The sequence below is a fragment of the Prosopis cineraria genome, unplaced genomic scaffold, assembly GCF_029017545.1.
Source record: "Prosopis cineraria cultivar Desert tree isolate PC_DT_omini unplaced genomic scaffold, ASM2901754v1 PC2, whole genome shotgun sequence".
In the NCBI taxonomy this organism is placed as follows: Eukaryota; Viridiplantae; Streptophyta; class Magnoliopsida; order Fabales; family Fabaceae; genus Prosopis; species Prosopis cineraria.
The window spans coordinates 8069344-8090408 of NW_026555333.1; the positions used below are offsets into that span (position 1 = coordinate 8069344).

The window sequence follows — 21065 nt, forward strand, 5'->3', positions numbered from 1 at the left end:
AATCTTATTTAAGATTTTGATATCAGTCACCAAAGGGATGCCTTGGGGTAAAAATTGAAAAATTCGCGTGCTGCCCAACCTTGCACATCTACAAAGCAATTAATCGTCTTCTTCAAGGGATGGCCTTCAACTCATCAAAATTGCAAATGCTACGCTATCTACTTATCTGAATTAATTATCAACATTTACATCGCTATTACTCAGTACTCGCAAGAAACTAGCAGAGCAAAACTAAATCATATATACTTTGTACACCAAAATTGCTGACCATTATTTTACAAGTAGCTCACCAATTGAACTGAACTGCATAAATTCCTGCTTTTCTGCTGGACGAACAACGAATCAGACAGTGAAATGCATAGTAATCCGAAATTCTAGACTACCACAAACGGGTTTATGAAGAATTGCTTCTTACAATAAATCTCATCCTCAGCCATATACCACCAACGTTACAGTTCTTGCATGAGAGAATCAGTCATTCACGTCATCATCATTGTCCCCTCCAGAAGGGAATTTCATGAACTCAATGACAACTTGAGGCCTCTGATATATGATCACTTGATATCGCCACTCTCAATGGGGGAACTTATCATTTGTTCAGACTTCTTTTTAGGAGTTAACTTCAACTTCTCATTTTCCGCTTCCTTCATTGCTTTCTTTTTCTCTAATTCAAGCTGCTTGCAGTTATCTTCATGGGCTCGTTCAAACATTCTCACAAAGTTGAGTAGGGTGGATACAACTACAGAGAGAAATCCCCACTAAGAATGCTGTAGCAAGTTATTACTTCTTTTAAGGAAGGAATACAGACCATGCCTTTAGACTCCAGGTTTACAATGTCTCACTTCAGTCAGAAAGATTTAAAATGGCGTATATTTGCAACCAAAATAAGACAAATTCACAGGACATTGAGAAGCTAATGAATGGTGAATTCAAAACTTGAAGCAGTTCTTGATCCTTTTCGTATCTCTTTGTTCTGCTAAATCAACCTGGATAATACATAAACTAGCCAAAAGAAAATTACGCGTTGAGATTACCTTGTTCAAATGGGCAACGTGCAGGATCCTCCCCGAAGTATTGAGCTAATGCATCTGCGTTTCTACCCTGGTACATCCAGATTCAATCACGTGACTAGTCATTTCAGTGATTCATCGAGTAAGCTCAAAAGTATATGTTAAAGAAGTGAATCCATACCACATTTGAATAAAGTTGAGCCAAGGACCTCACTTTGGCTTCAGCGTCACTAAGAAATTCCTTTAAAATCTGAACATTATCAAGAAAATGTCTTCAAAAGGTATATCTAAGGAAAATAATATTAAGATGCATAAATGAAGAAGGCAATAATTCATTGGTTAAAAAAAAAAAGGGCTATATTCATATATGACAATTTAAAGGCAGTGAGTTGCCTGGTTTCAACTTTGCGATTGGAGAGCCAGCTTTTTCATTTTAATTCAAGGCACACTGAAATTGAATTGGACAATAGTAGATTATTCTGCCTCACAGGCTAAACAGTGTTCTAGGATATGTGTAGTGATAATACTATCGCAACCATCGATGTAATCTGAAGCTATAATCTTCAAGTTGACACTGTATCTAAAGGACAAACGACAAAAATGGCAATTTACTGATATATTAAGACAAGACGTTACTAATCACTTGGTCCTTTCAATATTAAGGTGAATCTTATGCCCTCTAAATTTAATGGATAGCCTTGGATGATATCAATAGAGGGGCATTCAGTCGTCAATGTATTAGGTAAGTTGTATTTCAAAAAAACAATCAGAGTAAATTGCTCTAACAACGCCCAAGGTTTGTTTGAATCATGCCAAATGCACCTCTCGTTTCAAAAATTCCCATATGGCTCTTTCTGACACACACATATTTGATTGTGCATAGATGTCCACTCATTAAAAGCAATTCTATTCAAGACACAATGGGACACTAAATGTAAGCACCTTTTCTAGCGAAAGTTCAGATCTTAGTTTGTTGCGTTGTAAGAAACTAATTCTTTTTGTTAAATCCAACCCTGTTAGTACACATACACATATTTGCACTAACATAAGATGGTGATGTTATTATTACAATCTATAAAGACAATTAAGTAGATGTTTAAGCTCCAAAATGAATTTATAATTTTATTCTTAAAACCATGCATTTGCATGGAGTTGAAAATAAGTCATGTTATTTATAACTTATGATCAATATTGAACAACTTACTACAGATATATTGGCATGGCACTAAAGACAACTAATCAATTCTATTTTTAGCAGATTTTTTTTTGGCCAACTATTTTTTTGGAAGAATTACATATTATGTAGAAAATAAACTTTCATTTAATAAATTAGAGGTGAGTTTGGTGTAATTTTTAAAATTCAAGGAGTATTAATTGCAATTTATCCAAACCTCAAGGGAGTTAATGTAATTTACTAAGAATATATTCACCCTTGTTGCATTGTCCTAGCCTCATCCTACCATAATTGATCAAGCTCCTGGAGTTGATAGAGGAGTGTTACAACGTTGATAGTAGTATAGTAACAAGTGTCAAAGGAGCCTGTTATAGAGGCCTGTTATGTCAGTTAAAAGCCGTAAGGGGCCATTTATAATGGCTAGTGTAAATATACGTTTGTATGTGCATTTGAGGAAAAGCAGAAACCAGAGTAGGAGTCATTTTCATTAGCAGCCATAAAAATATGATCAATGAGAGCTTCGATTATGATATAAAATTATTTTCTTATTTAATGCTGGACACTGCAGCTACAAAGGTCTTATCCAAACACGCAAGTGGGATGCCATTTCAAGTTCAAAACTTCGGCAAATATTTTGATCCATTACATTTCAGAAGAGTGTTGGAGCCTTAGAGCCCTAAATGAGGCTTAGACTATCTTCCTGTGATTGTAAATGAATATGGCATCACATATGTGGCCTAAGTATCCCATAACTCAGTCCCAGCCATAATGTTCCAATGTTTTTTACGCTACAAGCTTCTATTATAACATATCTGAACTAGAAACTTATAAAAAATTTAGGTTAGGTTAGCCCATTGAATGTTGATGAAATATAAGAATTGATATATTTTGAAGAAACCTCCTATAAGAAAAACCTAGGCTAATAGCTTATTATCATTGTATTTTGCTTGTATGAAGCCTATTTAGGAAGAAGTAAGTTACTTCTGTGTTATTTTAATACTTTTGCAAAGAAAGAAATCTAAGCATTTACTTTATCTAGCAAAGTTATTAAGGTTTTCTCGATAGGCAGGAAAGTTTAGTTTAAATAGATTAGACTTTGCTCTTGTGGCTGTTTGGATTTCAGTTGGGTATAATATATTATAAAAATAATTAATTAAATGGTAGATTTTAATTATAATTGATTATATTATAATGCAATCTATTTGGACATCCTTTTTCTAAAATTAATTTTAACAGAATTGAAGATGTTTGGATAATTTAATCAAAATCAATTTTAGCTATATAAATTATTATAAAGGGCATTGCTTTTCAAAATTAAATTATTAATATATTTGTATCTAATATTATTAAATTTGTTAAATTTTATTTAAGAAGTAAAATATATTATTTAAATTACATATCTAATTAATTGTAAAAATTTCAATTATATTAATATTAACAATTTAATTTACGTAAATAAATAACTTAATATATCTTAGTTTAAATAAATTTAATAGAAGAGAAAGATTTAATTCTTAAATACCAAACGTCAATTTTACAATAACTAATAAAAATGATTAATATATAAATTGATAATGATATTATGGATATAAGCCATATCTAACGAAGATGTTAAGTCCTGTATTAAAATTTTGACAACATAAAAAATGTAATAATGTCACAAATGATGCAAAACATCTCTCTCTCTCTCTGTGGACTTTTGCAATAATCTTTGTCATGATTCTAAATTTTAAGTTAATTTTTTTCTACTAATTAATATTTTATTTGAATTAGTTTTATAGTAAGTGTTGAGTGAAGGGTGATGATTGACAGAACTTATGCTAATAACTTTTTTGAGAATATAAATTTGAATGTTATTAAGGAAAAAAAAAAGAGAAGAGAATTTAATTTTATTTTTATTAAATTATATATTTTCTTTATAATTTTTTTGGGTCTTTCATTGTAATTTTTCCTAATATTTTTTGATAGCTTTTCTGCAAAAGCTTGGATTGGCAGCTTTTAGAAAAAATTATTTTTTCTCTCAAAAATGGATTAACCCAAAAACTTGGTGTTTAGGCAATTGAAGCAAAAACTAATTTTTTTTTCCCTCAAAAATTGATTAACATGCTTATCCAAACACACACCTTGTAATGTAGATTTGATGAATGAAATATTATGATTGAGTATTCAGATAGCTTCCCCCCTCTCTCTTTCGTCTGTCTCTCCCTTTCTTCTTCTTTCTCTGTCTGCTCTCTCCCTCTCCCTCTTTTGCTCCCCCTATTGTTCTGTTCTTCATTCTCATTTCTCCCCCTCTTTGTTTCTATTTCTCCCTACTCTCTTCCTCTGTTCAATACTGTGCAAGTGTGTGTGTTCTGGTACATCAGTTTGATATTAGAGCTAGTATTTCTACCTTCCTTGGTTGTTTCCGTTAGCTGAAAATAACAGAAAACTGGCCTAAAACCTCTAAGACCCTCTATTTCACGCTGCCTGCCCAGAAACCCCTTTCCTAACGTCAGATCGATAAACCACCACCACCATCATGTTTAATAGGAGGAACCGGTTAGAACCCAAAATCTCACCTCCTCCCTCAACTGCATGCACCTCCACGCGCCAGTGGAGCATCCTGTGCGTTGTTTTCACTCGCCTCATGTACCCGTAACAGGTGCTGCTCATGACTTCACGCATCGTCATGCAAAGTTCCAGAAATCTGATTTTTTTTTTGGCATTTTTGGGTGCTTTCAAGGAGTTTCTACAGTTTTGAGCAATTTAGGGTCCCAAATCATCATTCATAGCATTATTTAGTGAAAAAAAAATTTCATGTTTTGTGGCTTTTAAAGCTTACAAACCTATCCTATGTGCAAGAAATCATTTTTGAAATTTTAGTTTTTGTTTATTATGTCCAAAATTCTTAAAAGTGATCTTGAGAAATCTGAAAGGGTTCAAAAGAAATGAATAGTACAAAAAAGCCTTCAAAGGCATGGAGATAACTTTTTCAAGATAGGAGTATGATATTTTCAAGGCACAAGAGAATGGTAACCTTATCAAAAAGCCTTCACCTATGTTACTCATACAAAAAAAAAAAAAAAACTATCAGCACTAGTGGCCTTGAAATTGTAAGCTTAGCTTTGGAAGAATTGAAGGTAGTAACTGAGGGTAGCACAAATGTTATTAAGAAACAAGAGAATGATGCTGATTTAGAATAAATCTCCATGAAATATGAAGGCATGAGTCTTGAATTGAATCAAGGTTTCAAATTGGTGACCAAAGATCTTGTGCCATAGGCCTTAGAGATTTTTCAAATTAGGGATATTGACAAGAGGAGTGTTGAACTTTGTCAAAGTCCTACTTCCAATCATCCATGTGCTACACTATTTGTTGCAAAAGTTGTTGTGATTATGAAAGAACATATTGTTTTCCCATGTGATATCAACCTCTACAACTACTTTGTTCATTGGAAAGGTTTTCCAAGTCACTATGATCACATTACTTACTCTCCACATGGTCTTATATTCCACTACCTGTATGTTAGAAAGGATCTCCAGATTAGTTGCTACTGGGAGGAATTCCCTACATCATCTTTTAGTGGAGTTACATCAACTCTTTTTTTTTTTTTTTAACTCTCCGGAGGATGGTTTTGTCAAGCAGGGGAGAAATGATGAAATATAAGAATTGATATATTTTGAAGAAACCTCCTAAAGGAAAACCTAGGCTAGTAGCTTATTACCATTGCATTTTGCATGTAAGAAACCTATCTAGGAAGAAGTAAGTTACTTTTGTGTTATTTTAATACTTTTGTAAAGAGGAAAATCTGAACATTTACTTTGTCTAGCCAAGTTATTGAGGTTTCCTTGATAGGTAGAAAAGTTTAGTTTAAATGAATTAGGCTTTCCTCTTCTAATGTAGACCTTGGTGAATGTAATATTTGATTAAGATTTCTGATAGCTCTTCTCTCCCACTGCATTTCTGCCTCTCCCTCTCTTGCTCCCCCTACTGTTGTGTTCTTCATTCTCATTTCTCCCTCTCTTCGTTTCTATTTCTCCCTACTCTCTCCCTTTGTTCAGATCTGTGCAAGTGTGTGTGAGCGTGTTACATCACATGTAGATGCCTGCAAAAGCATTGTACCTTACAGAAATCTTCTGACACAGGCCCATCATTCTCTGACTCATCAATTCCTGAACTACTTTCTCAAGTCCTTTACTAATAGCTTGCATTTCCTCTGCCAAACATTTCAATTGTATCTGTATAGATTATAGAGTACTTATTTTACTCAGTATACACCAAATCAGAAAATAAGAAAACTACTTGATCTGATAATGCAATAGGAAGAGATACCTTGGTCGAAGCCTCCAAGCTCTCCAGGTCTTTGAGAAATCTAGAAGTTCTGGAAGCTTTTCAGCAAGCACCTGCAACTTGTCATATATCAAAATAATTACTATGTCAATTAATACACTTGAAGAATCAAAGGATATGCCCCCCTGGAAAAAAAAAAAATTGGAGCTGACTGCCACAGCAAAGCACATAGAATTGACGAACACCAACATACATCCATATTCATATATGCATAAAATGAGAGGCAATGTTGTAGATATGACATATTGCTGCAGGTCTAACGATAACCGCATCCAGTGATCTTTATTGATATCAAAATTAGTTCTAATGGTTAAATAGCAAAGGAAGAAGGATTCTAGATGGCTATTAAATTATTATAAACTAGAATAGAGCTCCTTTAACTTGAGTATATTTTTCTGTTTCTTCTCTATGTTCCAGCATGTATCAAGGGTATTCTTGTAAAGTACTCACAAGTCAAAGTTTCCTCAAATGAGAGCATTTTAAGATAATGTGTTACCATCAGGGGAATGTTTCCAAAGTTTTCCATCCTTGATATTCTTCTTTAATTTTGACGGAACATATTTTGACGTAAAGATGAAATCTGAAATGAGCACATATGCGAAAAAGTGAGGGTAGCACCTATTGAGGAAAAAATAATAGAAAATCGGTTGAGATGGTTTAGACATGTACAAAGAAGACAAGGGAGGCACCAGTGAGAAGAGTGGAACATATAACTTTGAGTCCGATTAAGAGGGGTAGAGGAAGGCCTAAGAGAACACTCTTAGAAGTTGTTGAACGCGATCTCTTAATTAATAATATTCCTAAAAGCTTGATAAATGATAGAGCACAATGGCGTCTTGCAATCCATATAGCCGACCCCACCTAGTGGGATAAAGGCTTGTTGTTGTTGTTGTTGATATTCTTCTTTAATTTTAACTGACAGCCAAAATCAAGAGGAATTTAGTAGTAATTCAAGCTTCTTGTATAGAAACTAAGCAATCAATTTCTCACTGTCTCAAGCCACTCAGTTGAATGGCCTGGAAAAAAAAAAAGCCATATTTTGCTCATCAAGCCATGCAAAGGTAGAAACTGAACAAGCATGTTTTCCATCAAAAGAACCAAGTATGCTTCTCTGCATTGAATCAGGATTTTTCCACTGAAATGGGTTCTTGTTCTACGTATTTGTTTTCATCCACATTAAAATTCTTGTGATCTGGCTACATTCTGAATCACTTTATCTTTTCCCTTATTTTTGGAGGATAAGAGCTCTTCTCATGCATAACCTTAAGAATACAAAAAGGTTGTTACAAACTAAGCAAGTCAAGCGGCATGAACTAGCTGCATAAATATCGCAAGTTTAGCAACTAAAGTTGAAGAATATCCTTCATAAAGACATTCGTATTTTGTTTCTAACTTCTCAGAACTTCTTTTCAAAGTTCTGTGGCTCATAAATAACATTTAGAACATAATAGGTCATTGAATAAGAAAAAACCAATCAAGTATAGCTTCATCAATATAACAAATTTGGCAATTAAAGCATGAACGTTCTCAAAAACATGGCACCTTTCTCTCTTCCTCTTGGGAGGGGATGGGGACATGGTCCCTTCTTTCTTACTTTTGAGGGCTTCCTTTTTCATAAAGATATGTTTCATACAGTTTGTGCTGAGTCTAATTAAGCAACAAGATGAGAATGAGATTTTCCAAAGGACAGGGTGGGAGGTTGTCAGTGTCTAAAAGTAGACAAGTATCATTTATGTTTGTCATCATACAGAACAAATTGACAGATAAACATATACCAACACAGTTTAGTTAGCTTGTGATAATTTTGACTGCATCAACTTTAACAGACTACAGATAACCAGACAGTCAAATGTTCAGAGAAGAAACTTAACAATCTATAGAGAAGCAGTTTATGTTTGACATTTATGAATACCAGGCATCCTTTGAAAGGTCCCTACAACAACAACAATCCTTATTCCACTAGGTTGAGTTGGCTACATAGATTATATGATGCCATTGTACTCTATCATTTATTAAGCTTTTAGAAATATTGTTAATTGAGAGATTTCAATTAACAACTTTCAAAAGTGTTCTCTTTGGCCTTCCTCTACCCTTCTTGACGGGGTGCCTCCTGTGATCTTCTTTGTACATGTCCAAACCACCTCAAATGATTTTCTACCATTTTTCCTTTAATAGGTGTGATGCCTATTTTTTCTCATATGCACTCATTTTTAATTTTGTCTTTACATGTATGTCCACACATCCATATCAACATTCTCATTTCTGCTACTCCAACTTGATATTTTTGTTGTCCTATCAAAGCCCAATATTCACTACCATATAATATTGCTGGTCTTATAGCAGTTTGATAAAACTTCCCTTTAAGTTTATTAGATGCCTTACAATCGTAAATAATTCCTTCACAGCTTTTCTCCAATTAAACCACTCAGCTTATTTCCTATGTGTAATATCTCCATCAATTTTCCCAAAGATATGGGAGGTTGCAAAAGTAGTTTTGGGAGAATCAAAAGGTTCTGGTCCGAGAGAGAAGGAGTCTTGGTGGTAGAATAATAGTGTACAGGACAAAATCAAGTATAAGAAGAACTGTTTTAAAGCCATACATTTGTGTAACAATGAGAAAAATTGGGAGAGGTACCGTATGGCTAAGAAGGACACTAAGAGAGCTATGGGTGAAGCTCATTCTAAAACTTTTGAAGAATTTTATAAGAGCCTTGAGACGAAAGAAGGAAAGTGAAATATTTATAAGATTGTCAAGAGTAGGGAAAGAAAATCAAAAGATCTAGAACAAGTAAGGTGTATTAAGGATGAAGAGGGAAGAACTTTAGTTACAGATGATAAATTAAAAATAGATAGGAGACTTACTTTTCTAAACTTTTCAATGATGGAGAGGGTTCATCTAGTAACTTGGAGGATTTAGTAACTGGTGAAGGAGAACAAAATTTGTCATTCTATCGAATAATATGTGATAAGGAGGTAAAGGAAGCTCTTAAGAAAATGGCAAATGATAGAGCCAACGGACTTGATTCTATATCTATCGGAGCGTGAAAATGTTTTGGTGAAGAAAGGGTGAGATGGTTAACTAAGTTATTTAATGTGATTTTACAGTCCAAGAAAATGCCTGATGAGTGGAGGAGAAGTATATTAATTCTTATTTATAAAAATAAAGGAGATATTCAGAATTGTACTAATTATAGAGGGATTAAACTCATGAGCCACACAATGAAATTGTGGGAGAAAGTAATTGAGCACAGGTTGAGATTGGAGACAAGTATTTCTGAGAATCAGTTTGGTTTTATGCCAGGTAGATCAACTACAGAGCCGATTTATCTACTAAGGGGATTAATAGAAAAGTATTGTTGTAAAGATAAAGATCTACACATGGTTTTATTGATTTGGAAAAAGCTTATGACCGTATACCAAGAGAAGTGCTTTGGAAAGTGTTAGAAAAAAAGGGAGTACAGATTACTTATATTAAAGCCATACAAGATATGTATGAGGGGGTAAAAACTAGTATAAGAACGCCTAGTGGTCAAATAAAGGATTTTCCTATAAAGATTGGACTACATCAGGAATCATCTCTGAGTCCTTATTTGTTCAACTTGATCTTAAATGTTTTGACAGAACATATTAAGGGAAAATTCCAAAATGTATGCTCTTCGCGGATGATATAGTTCTTATAGCAGAGACAAGAGAAGATGTTAATTGCAAACTTGAGTTATGGAGGAGGACATTGGAGTCGAAAGGTTTTCGTCTGAGTAGAAGTAAGACGGAATATTTATATTATAAATTTGGTAAAGGACTATTCGACAATAATTTGAAAGTAAAATTGGAAGATCAAATTATACCTCAAGTGGAAAAGTTTAGATATTTGGGAGCCATTATTCAAAATGATGGCGAAATCAGTGGAGATATTTCACATAGAATTCAAGTTGGGTGGTTTAATTGGAAAAAAGCTAAAGGAGTTATTTGCGATCATAAGGTGCCTAATAAACTTAAAGGAAAGTTTTATCGCACTGCTATCAGACCGGCAATGTTATATAGTAGTAAATGCTGGGCTCTAACGGAGACAACAAGAGCATAAAGTTGAAGTAGCAGAGATGAGAATGTTATGATGGATGTGTGGACATACACGTAAAGATAAAATTCGAAATGAGCACGTACGCGAAAAAGTGAGGGTAGCACCTATCGAGGAAAAAATGGTAGAAAATTATTGAGATGGTTTGAGCATGTACAAAGAAGACCAAGGGAGGCACCAGTGAGAAGAGTGGAACATATAATTTTGAGTCCGATTAAGAGAGGTAGAGGAAGGCCTAAGAGAACACTCTTGGAAGTTATTGAATGCGATCTCTTAATTAATAATATTCCTAAAAGCTTGATAAATGATAGAGTACAATGACGTCTTGCAACCCATGTAACCGACCCCCCTAGTGGATAAAGGCTTGTTGTTGTTGTTGTTGTTGAATAATCACTCCCAAATATCTAAACTTTGAAAGGTCCATAAAAGTGGAGAAATGAGTAACTTGGAGTGGACACACAGTATGAGAAAGTGTATGAACTTTAATTCCACAGTACATCCAACCCATTTTCTTCTGCTGTTAAATAAGTTTTTAAGTGCATTTTTTGTTCTCGCTTTTGAAGAAAATTCCTTCATTATCATTAAGGGGAAAAGTACATATCACCTTGGAAGCAAGTCAAGCAATCTTTGCATTTGTAGGTAACCAAAGCTGAATAAACCTCTATTCTTTTCCTCCATGGCATTAAAATCAATAAAATAGCAGTGACATATACTTTCCTTGTATAGCAGGCATTAAGAATAGCAAGTCTTGGTTCCCCTCATTTTCTGTCCTATCTAAAAATAGAAGGAAGTTGTATTAAAAAGGAAGAAGAAGAAGAAGAGAATGCAGTTTTCTCGTATTCTGAATCCTTTCAATGTCCTCTTCATTCAAACATAAAGGAGGGGGGTAGTTACTTTTTCTTCCCATCTTTTCTCCACATCCCATGTCAGAGAACATTTACCTTACAAAGATAATGCATGAGAGTCATTTTGTTGTTCCTGGCTCGTGTATCTGTGAGCTTGAGGAGACTATCCAATCGAAACCCAATGGCAGCGCCTACAGTAATTTTATACATGAACAACTTGGAGAAAAGCATCCAAGAATAATGTTCTGAGAAAATGTTGTTTATGTAAAACCAAAAAGTTGTTGTTCAGCAATAACAATAGAATGTACATAAATAATGTCTATAGAGTAATTTGAAAGTCCATAAATAATGTCTATAGAATAAGTTTATGCACATAAACATTAAAAAATTTCCACATTCATCTTGTCATATACTCACACTTCTTGATGGTGAATGCATAAGCTTTAACTCACCTCTTGCAGTTCCGTGGTTCAAAGCATTACCAAGAGAAAGAATAGTCTGCATAATTCTTTTCAACTTAACTGAATTCTTGATCTGAAAGGCAAAACAATAAAAATTCATTATGGAAGCATGAGTTCAGGACTACTGAGCAATGAGAAAATACAGACATATGACATGCCTCTTCAGATGCAGAGTTAACAATATTCAAGTCCCTTCTAAGCTCAGAAACCTACAAGAATATTATACAGTGAAGTTCCTTGGAGCAGCTAAATGTAAACAGTAAGACCAAAATCATTTACTAAGGAAAAGGATAAAATGGTTGTCCTCTGACCTGAGTGCCAAATTGTATCTTAAAAGAGAATACTCTTAACTTGCTTTGTACTCTTGGAACTTTCATCAATTCCAAGAAGAACTGTTACAGAGTGCAAAAGAAATAAGTATATAATGGATAAAAAATAACTCATGCAGCAATGTGGGTACTTTTAGAAAACTGCACATGGGAAGTCAGCGCCTTTGGATCCTTTGTGAACGTAGAGGATGCATTTGAAGAGGGAAAGGCATAAGAGAATGTGGTTGTATATAAGGTTCACATATCATAATTAAATGTGGGACTAATTACTCAACTTCTTTATGCATATCCTCTCTCTGAATGGTATCTATATTCATTTTGTGGATTTAGAGGATCCAAATCAAAAGCCAATTACATTAAAGAGTTCAATCTCCATGTAAATGATATATCGAACATTAATTGCTGGCCATAAATGTATAAAAATTGGTCTACAACAAAGGTTGATTACTGGCTAACATTTTCTTATTGCACTACTAATCATCATAGTCTTACTCTAGAACATTTCTTGAAATCAGGAGAAAGAAAGAATCATAGTGAAAGGATAGAAATACGGTTTACCTGTTCACACCTTCCTAAATTGTCCTTATCTCCAGTGCAGTTCTGCACGTGATGTAATGACACATTAATATAGTTCAAACTAACAGAATGTCACAAAGAGTTCATGCTCTCCCTGTGTCATGATTCAAATTAATTATAAGTGAAAGAGGGGGGAGCGATTTGATACCCTGAGTAGTTCCATCTCTTCCTTCGTTGGACAGAACTTTATGAGATTCTCAACCTGATCAGCATCCAATGCTGAATCATCCAAAGCAAGCACAGAGCTCTGAAGAACAGCGTTGTAAAGTGAAAAGAAAATAAATAGATATTCCAAGAGCCAAACTTCTTAATGACCGGACAGAGAAAATTAGAAATTTCAAATAACAGAAATCAGAAACTGGACATGTGTGTGTGTGTGATTGGACCTGAGTGATTTACAAAATCTGTCCGTTATTTTCAGTTAGATATTAAAGGAACAAAGACAGCTCAATAGTCAAGTGGGAAACTTTCAGACAACATACATAAAACATGAGCATCACAAAGTAATTTCAACAACAATTACCAAATCAATTATAGAATAATTACACCGTACTCTTCAAGCGATACCTAAATTACAAAATGCTTCCCTCTGCTTTTACAATATTCAATCCCTTCGCATGAAATTAAAATATGGCATGCACTTACCCCCCCCCCCAAATTATGCTAAGGTGTTTAATAAAATAATTAATGTTAAAGACAAAGAACATGTCCCACAAAAAATTTAGGATTAAATAATTTAAAAGTAATATTTTAATTTCAAGAATGACATTTGCACTAAATATATATTAATAAGCCATAAACATTGCAAAAGATTTAACAAAGTTTTAGGATAAATTAAATTTATGGCTTTCAGCATAAAATAAATTACAGAGATAAAATTTTAAAAAATGAAAATTTAAATTAATAAAAGAAATCAATATTATTCTTTTAGAGTATTTAGGAAGCAAGTTTATATTTTCAAAAAATAGAGGAGAAGAGTGATTAAATTGAGCATGTCTCAAGGGAGAGGAGTGATATATATATATATATATATATATATAATTGCCAATTGCTTCAGGAAAGACCATGCTAATATAATTCAGAAAAGTTACTCGCTGTTGTTAATATTTAATAATCATGTGCAGAATTATAAAATTAAATATAATGTAACTAAAACATATTGCAAGCAACTTGATGCATAAGAAAAATTGCAGCTTATGCAAGTTCTTAAACTGACGATGCACACCACTTGTTCAGGTGTATCGTAGCACTGAATTCATATTGGGCCTGGTATCTTTCAGAGAATTGAATAGCTAACAGTAACACCGAAAGCATATTAAGAATTAGATTTCTTGTTTCTGAATTAGAAGCACCTAAAGTGTGGAATAAGTTCTCTCAGTTTCCTAATCCAAACTGACCGTTCATCTGACCCAAGCCAAACCAAGGCTGTGATGATTCGTCTGGGTTAGGATTGGATATCAGATTTCGGCATCCCTTAAACATGTAATTTGGGAGGGTGGGGAGGATAGATCCCGATGTAATTAGTGGTATGTTATAATTAAATGTGCCAAGAACACAAAACAAAATGCATATCTCATTTAGGATAGTAAAATTTCTCTACTTCCTCTTTTCTAATATAAAAATATTTTAAAAATATCCTGACTCTGACAAGAAAGAATCAAAAAAATATCACAACACGTGCAGTCAATTCAGAAAGATTGGTCAGGGAATTGAGTTGCCTTGTCTACACAAGCCTCTTTTCCTTTTCAATTCTTTGTAGGTTATGGAACGATGGGGTAATCAAGTGATGTGTTAAAGTTTGCTGTTAAAGTAGATTTCTCAAGGATGCTAACTGACTGATAAGAATATCCCATGGACATACGGAAAAAAGTGTATGCTACTGAGATCAAATCACAACCACTCTGTTTCAAATTTCAGCTAGTAGTCAAACATAAAATTATGCCAAATGGTCACAAAGTTTTAAACCAGTGAACGATAATTGTTTTTCTATGGAACCTCAATTCAACTTAATGTTCATAGCAATTACTTGTGAAAGTAAACTATAAGATGTGCCTCTCACCATTAAATCTGGCAAAGGGATTTTGACTTTTGTAAGCATTATCTCACAATTATATGCTCGCCTTAGCTCAACCTGCAAAATAGAATGAATTTTCTTTTAATAAAGAATTCAAAATCTTTAAGAGGCTCCTCAGAATCAGTTTTTCACATATTAGTGTGCATGCTGATGAGAGGCACCAGATATATATATATATATATATCGCAACCAATTCACTAAGAAAGAAAAACTCGCATTCATGACTTCTTAGAATGAAAAATATCAGAAAGTCACAAATGCTTGTGTTTGTACAGTTAAATAAACAAAACAGTGCCAACATATGTTGACCAAAATAAGCAAGTTGAGAAAATAACATAGATTACAATATGTCAATTGCTTTTATTTAAATTATGCAATTAAATTTACAGTTTTTTATCATCTCATTTAACAGGCATTTAATTTAATAATGGACTTATTTTAGGAATTTTCAAGACACAAAATATGAATCTAAAACTATTTGTCCTCCTCATTAACACTAGAGAACAGTTTATATCTGGAGTGCATGGTTGAACAGAAAGTAAGAGGCATGCCAGTTGAACTTTCTCAGTTTTCGTCCCTGGGGCAAGACGATTAGATTTTCCTCCTTTGCCTCCATGATTAGAATTTGGAGTGGATGCAGAGAAAAGACTCTCAAGTTCTGACATGTCAAATTCTGGAGCCCTAGCACAAAAAAGTTGGAAATGAGAGATTTTAAAATAAGCACAATTCTCATAGACCTAAAGCAGAAAAGGTTCAGCACAGTACTCATACTTAGAAGCTTCCTCTGGTTTCTGTGTCTCAGCCCACAAACTGCCATGCATAACCCTTGTTAATTTTAACCAATGGTAAGGTTTGAGATTGCTCCTCTTAGTTTGAGTTTGAATTTTTGCATTTGGTCGTGACAAGCCACATCCCTTCACACCAAATGGAACACTAGGCGGCCCAGAACACCAGGTGGTCCAGGAGCTGGAGGTACATTTCCATTACCAGTGCCAGGGTGTAAAGTCCCGGCCTTTGACAACCCATTAGCAGAAGGGGGAGGAGGTACAAGTGGAACAATGGCAGAGTTCTTTGACAAAGTTGTGGTTAGAGAAGCAGGTGGAGGGGGGGGCGGCGGTACCGTTGATCTAAGAATAGGGCCAGACATGGTTCTAGAATACCCACGAGGTGGAGGTGGTGGTGGGGGAGGGGCAGCTTTGAGTGAATTTTCTGAAGTGATATGTGGAGATCTTACAGGAAAGGAAGAGAGTGATGGAGGGGCTGGAGCTGGTGAAGGAGAGGGTGAAAATGACATGGAAGAAGATGTAGGAAGAGGAACTGGTGCTGGGTGAGGAAGTGAGGGGTGGAGAAGGGGAGATGCAAATGAACTTTTTACAAGGGCATGTGATAGAGGAGAGGAAGAGAGTGGCGGAGGGGGTGGGTTAGGAGGAAGAAGGGTTGACAATGAACTCTTTGTGGACGAAGGTGATAGAAGAGGAGCAGCAGTTGGGTAAGGAGGTGGGGGTGGGGGAGCTTTGAAAGAATTTTTGATGGCAGAAAGTGGAGATATTTCAGGAAAAGAAGAGGATGGTGGAGAGGCAGGAGGTGGTGAAGGAAGGGCCGAAAATGAGCTCTTCAAGGAAGAAGATGGAGAAAGAGGGACTGCAGTTGGCTGAGAAGGGGTTGAAACAGAACTCTGTATAGCCTCCGGAAGAGGTGGCAGAGTTGCAGGAGGAAAAACTAATGACTTTTTGCTTTTATCATGCGTTGTATTTTCAGGCTGCTGGAAGATAAAAGGTTGCATCAATTCTGAAGAAATCTGAGGTTGATGAGGAGGTTGAAGAAGAGAAACTAATGACTTTTCACCTTTGTCGTGCACTATATTCTCAGGGTGTTGGGTGACAGCAGGTTGCATCAATCCTGAAGTAGGCTGAGATTGAGTTTGAGGTGTAGAAGGAGAAACCAATGGTTTTCTAGTTTTATCAGGCGCTATATTTTCTGGGTGCTGAGTGATAATAGGTTGCAATATTTCTGAAGTAGGCTGCAGTTGAGCAGAAGTGTTATGCGTGACAGCAGGAACGTCCATCAAAGAATTCAGTTCTAAAGATCGCAGCAATGCTGATGTTGATACTGGAGGAACACTTGTAGCACTTTTATCTACTGATTTTGGCACCTCTAAGACAGAAGGGGACAGTGTAGAAGAAGAAGGGGACACTGTAACTCCATGATTGACTTCTTTGTTGATATCCCTTCAGCACGATCCTGCAACAAAGCTGTAATTCCCAAGGCTGATGGTGCACTAGGATATCTTGATATAGGTACAGGTGAACCTTGTAAAGAACTACAACATAAAACCAGAGCAGATTGAGAAGCTTGACGCACCCGTGGAGAAATGATTTTGGATTGGGTGGGCAACTGAAGAGAAACCTGCAAATGTTGAGGTTCAATCCTCCTTTTGAGAGAATTAGGATCAACAGAAGGTTCATATGAAGGAATAGATTCTTTGGTCTGAGCGGTGGATGTGAGACTCTTGATATCATCTTCAGACAATGCCATTGTTTCTGATGTTTCTACCCTCTTTTCAACAGAAGTAGCATCAACAGAAGGCTTGCGTGAGATAGTAGATTCTTTGGCCTGAGACGTGGGTGTGAGACTGTCTGTATTGTTTACTGGCAATGCATTTGATTCTAATGGTCCGATTCCCCTTTCCATTGATTTTGCTTCCATGGATGGTTCAGTTAAAAGAACAGAATCCTTCTCTTGAACCATTGACGTAACGCATCTGGCATCTTTTTCTAAGGGAAGAGATTGATTCCCTTGAGCCATTAATGTAAGATTCTCAGCATCATTTTCCAGTGATGCCTTTGATTCCAATGATATAATCTTTTTAGTAAGATTTGAATCAGCTGAGAGTTCTAATGAGGAAATAAATTGCTTTCCCTGACCTAAGGATGTAGTAATGTTATTTTCTGACGACATCTTTGTTTCCAATGGTTCCATTTTCTTTTTGCTAGAAGGATCCACAGATGATTCATATGACGTAGAGACTTTTCCTGGAACTGTGGAAGTCATACTTGAGATACCATTTTCAGGCAGTGTTGTTGGATCAAATTTAAATCTTCCAGACAATGAATCCTTTAGCAAGTTGCTTGGTCTAGCAGAAACCCCACTGTCCAATATTTCCTGGAGCTTATTTGATGCTGTGATCTGTTGGAGCACATTCACTACCTCTATTTTTGAGTCTAGCCAATCAACGTTGCTGAAAATTTCTTGAACCTTGGCAAATGCTTCAATAGGAAGGCCTTCTTTGTCCTCAAGCCGAGGCATATCAATTGAAATAACAGAAGAAGAAGCATCCATATCTGAGAAAAGAATCTTCAACCAAAAAATATGACATAACTCAAACAAATATTAAATTGATTATCGCCCAAAAAAAAAAAAAATCAAAGAAGGAAGAAAGGGGCGAGATAAATACCTCTACTCTAAAATCTTTCAGAAATTGGTCTTTACTATTCCACAAGGTGTCAATTTCATCACGGTTAAGCATCAAAATATTTGATCGGATGAATGCTGTATTAAACATGACACGAAACATCATTTGCTCACGTTCCAAATCACTATCCAGACTAATACACTCAAGAACAACATCGCCTTGAACATGACAATGGATGTCAATCTTTACTAGTTCACAGTCAGCCTGTGACAGAAACAACACTCAAATGAATAGATTAAAGGTAAATGTGGGGTTGGGGGGGAACAGTAGGTCCCCAATTGCAAACCCATTCCAATCTACTCATTTCATAACAGCCAAATGATTGCAGCCTGTAAGACACCAAATACCCCTAGTATTTGACATGATTTTAAGCTGATTCTAAACATTATAAAACTCAATATATGCCGTAGTTCCAGTTTCTTCTCAAAAAAAAAAAAAAGACCCTACCTATTAAAACCCTACCCTATCCTCAATAACAACAACAAGCCTTATCCCACTACGTGGAGTCAGCTACATGGATTATATGATGCCATTGTGTTCTATCATTTATTAAGTTTTTAGAAATATTGTTAATTAAGAAATCTTGATCAACAATATATAAATACATGCCCACCCCACCCCATCCTCATAAAAATATTAATACATGCCCACCAATAGAAAAAAATCCATATGAAAACATCAAACTTCAATCCAGATTTTATTTTGAATTGAATAATTTTTTGTGGTTGTTAGAATAACCATTGACTTTCTGATAATTAGAGAGGCATATACCAATCTATTTGGATTTATGTTTGATTTATCCGCAAATTAAATGACAAAATTCTAGAGCATCACCTACGGTTGTAATGATGAAATTTAGCGAAAGAACATTTGAATACAAGTAGCAGGAATAAAATTGAAGGAAGATAGATTCGCTCTTCACTGTCTTGAAACAGCATGCATCAAAGTTGAAACTGCAGTAAGAAAGCATTTCATAAGAAAATAATAGGATAAAAGTGCCACCTGCTTGTAATGCCGGACAACTTTGCTCCTTTTTGGAGTGGAAAACAGAACTTTGGGAGTCCGATCAGCAGCCATAAAAGGGTCCTGTCCATATATTCTAAACATAGGACAGCAACCTCCCTCTCCATCTATATTAGGAACTAATCTCATAATAACACAATCCAACGTAAGTGCTCTGTCTAGAGGAGGCCATTGTGAACCAACATTTCTTCTTGATACATACTGAAGATACCTCAATTGTGAAGGTAAAGGATTCAATGGGGACATCAACTGCAAAAGTTCCCGAGGTGCTTGCTTATATATCATGTCTAAGGTTTTTTGCTCCCCAGTAAACTGCTTCCTATAAATCAAGAGAGCAGCCAGCATGAATGCTAAAACTGGCCACCCACCTCGTTCACAATGCATCAAGATAATATTATTTTGCCCAAGTTGAAACCAGCTTTCACCTGATCTTAAGAAGTGGTGGATCGTCTCCATAGTGAGTATTGGACAACCTTCATACTGTCGAGGATATTCCATTATAGTCATATCATAGTCACACAAAATGCTAGCAATCTGGCTTTGATGATCTCCCTCCCGAAAGTTAAACACCATGAATGAAGAATCAGGGAAGTGATCATGAAGTAGCCCAATAATTCCCAATATATAAACTTTATATTCTTCTTCCTCCAAAACATCCGTGCTAAAGCAGTAATCAAAGACTACAGCATGCACCAACAAAATAATCAAAACCACAATACAAATTAGGCAAAGATAAACTTTTTAGTGCAATGAATAAGTACCAAGTAATATGACAGGATGCAGATGCATGAAAACTAGCATAAATGGGGAATCACCAGGCCAAATATAGATTACATTTAAAAGTCACAAGGCATTTATAGCACGAGTTTCCAGGCACCAGTCTTGGGGAATTCTTCAGTACATCACATTTCATTTGTTATAGATAGTTGATGCTGATAGCAGAAAATGGCAAAGTGAAAGTTCACATAGGCTCTCTACTGGCTATTCAAAGAATAACTTTTTTGCAGTGGAAATTTTACAAAATAACATTGCTTCTCGTCTATAAATAAACATGTTTGCCTAATATGCATCACTGCATTATTTGCATACATGAACTTTTCTGTTGTGCCTTTTTTGGGCTGAGAACGAGAAAAGGGTGGAGAAGAAATTCTGTTCGACACTGTTGGTAGAAGAAGCCCTAGCAAATTTTGAATACAACCTGAACACTTCAGAACATCAACTTTATTGTTATAAACAATGAAGTTCCCTCAATACCTTTACTATAACCCATCCCACGAGCAAATGTTATACCTAATACAGAAAAATGCCATTCAGCAATGAAAAAGATGGCAAAAGCCTATTGAACAACTGGCATTAAGAACGTAACGACTACATATTTTAATCTACAAATGTTTAAAACACATATAAGTCCAGTGTCCGCCAAGAACTTACAAAATCACCCAGAAATACTGGAAAGCCAGCATTATAAATGCATAAAGATCCCTTCACTACTTGAAGAACCGATGTATATGCAAATAAGCAAATACAAAACGTACCATAAACACTTTCAGATATTTCCAGAAGTCCATCGGGTGGCTTCTTATAAAAGAACTTCCGAAACAACGCCATTGTCTTTAAGATCCGTCGCGGACACCTATAACTGCCCTAATTCACCCACATTGCATTCAACCTGAGAATCAAAGCGACTCGTACATATA

General features: G+C 35.3%; 1 protein-coding gene across 1 annotated transcript; it reads right to left on the reverse strand.

Annotated features, from left to right (window-relative positions):
• Positions 1–92: 92 nt before the first annotated feature.
• On the reverse strand, positions 93–19530 carry LOC129302115 (formin-like protein 6). Its single transcript, XM_054940792.1, is given in 21 exon segments — positions 93–739; positions 1035–1101; positions 1192–1260; positions 6286–6329; positions 6332–6401; positions 6496–6530; positions 6533–6566; positions 11530–11624; positions 11886–11967; positions 12053–12103; positions 12206–12286; positions 12782–12823; positions 12948–13046; positions 14859–14930; positions 15425–15554; positions 15645–15799; positions 15802–16993; positions 17035–17360; positions 17901–18227; positions 18328–18549; positions 19348–19530. Coding segments are annotated over 21 exon segments (3528 nt in total). The 5' UTR covers positions 19498–19530; the 3' UTR covers positions 93–554.
• Between the last annotated feature and the right edge of the window lie 1535 nt (positions 19531–21065).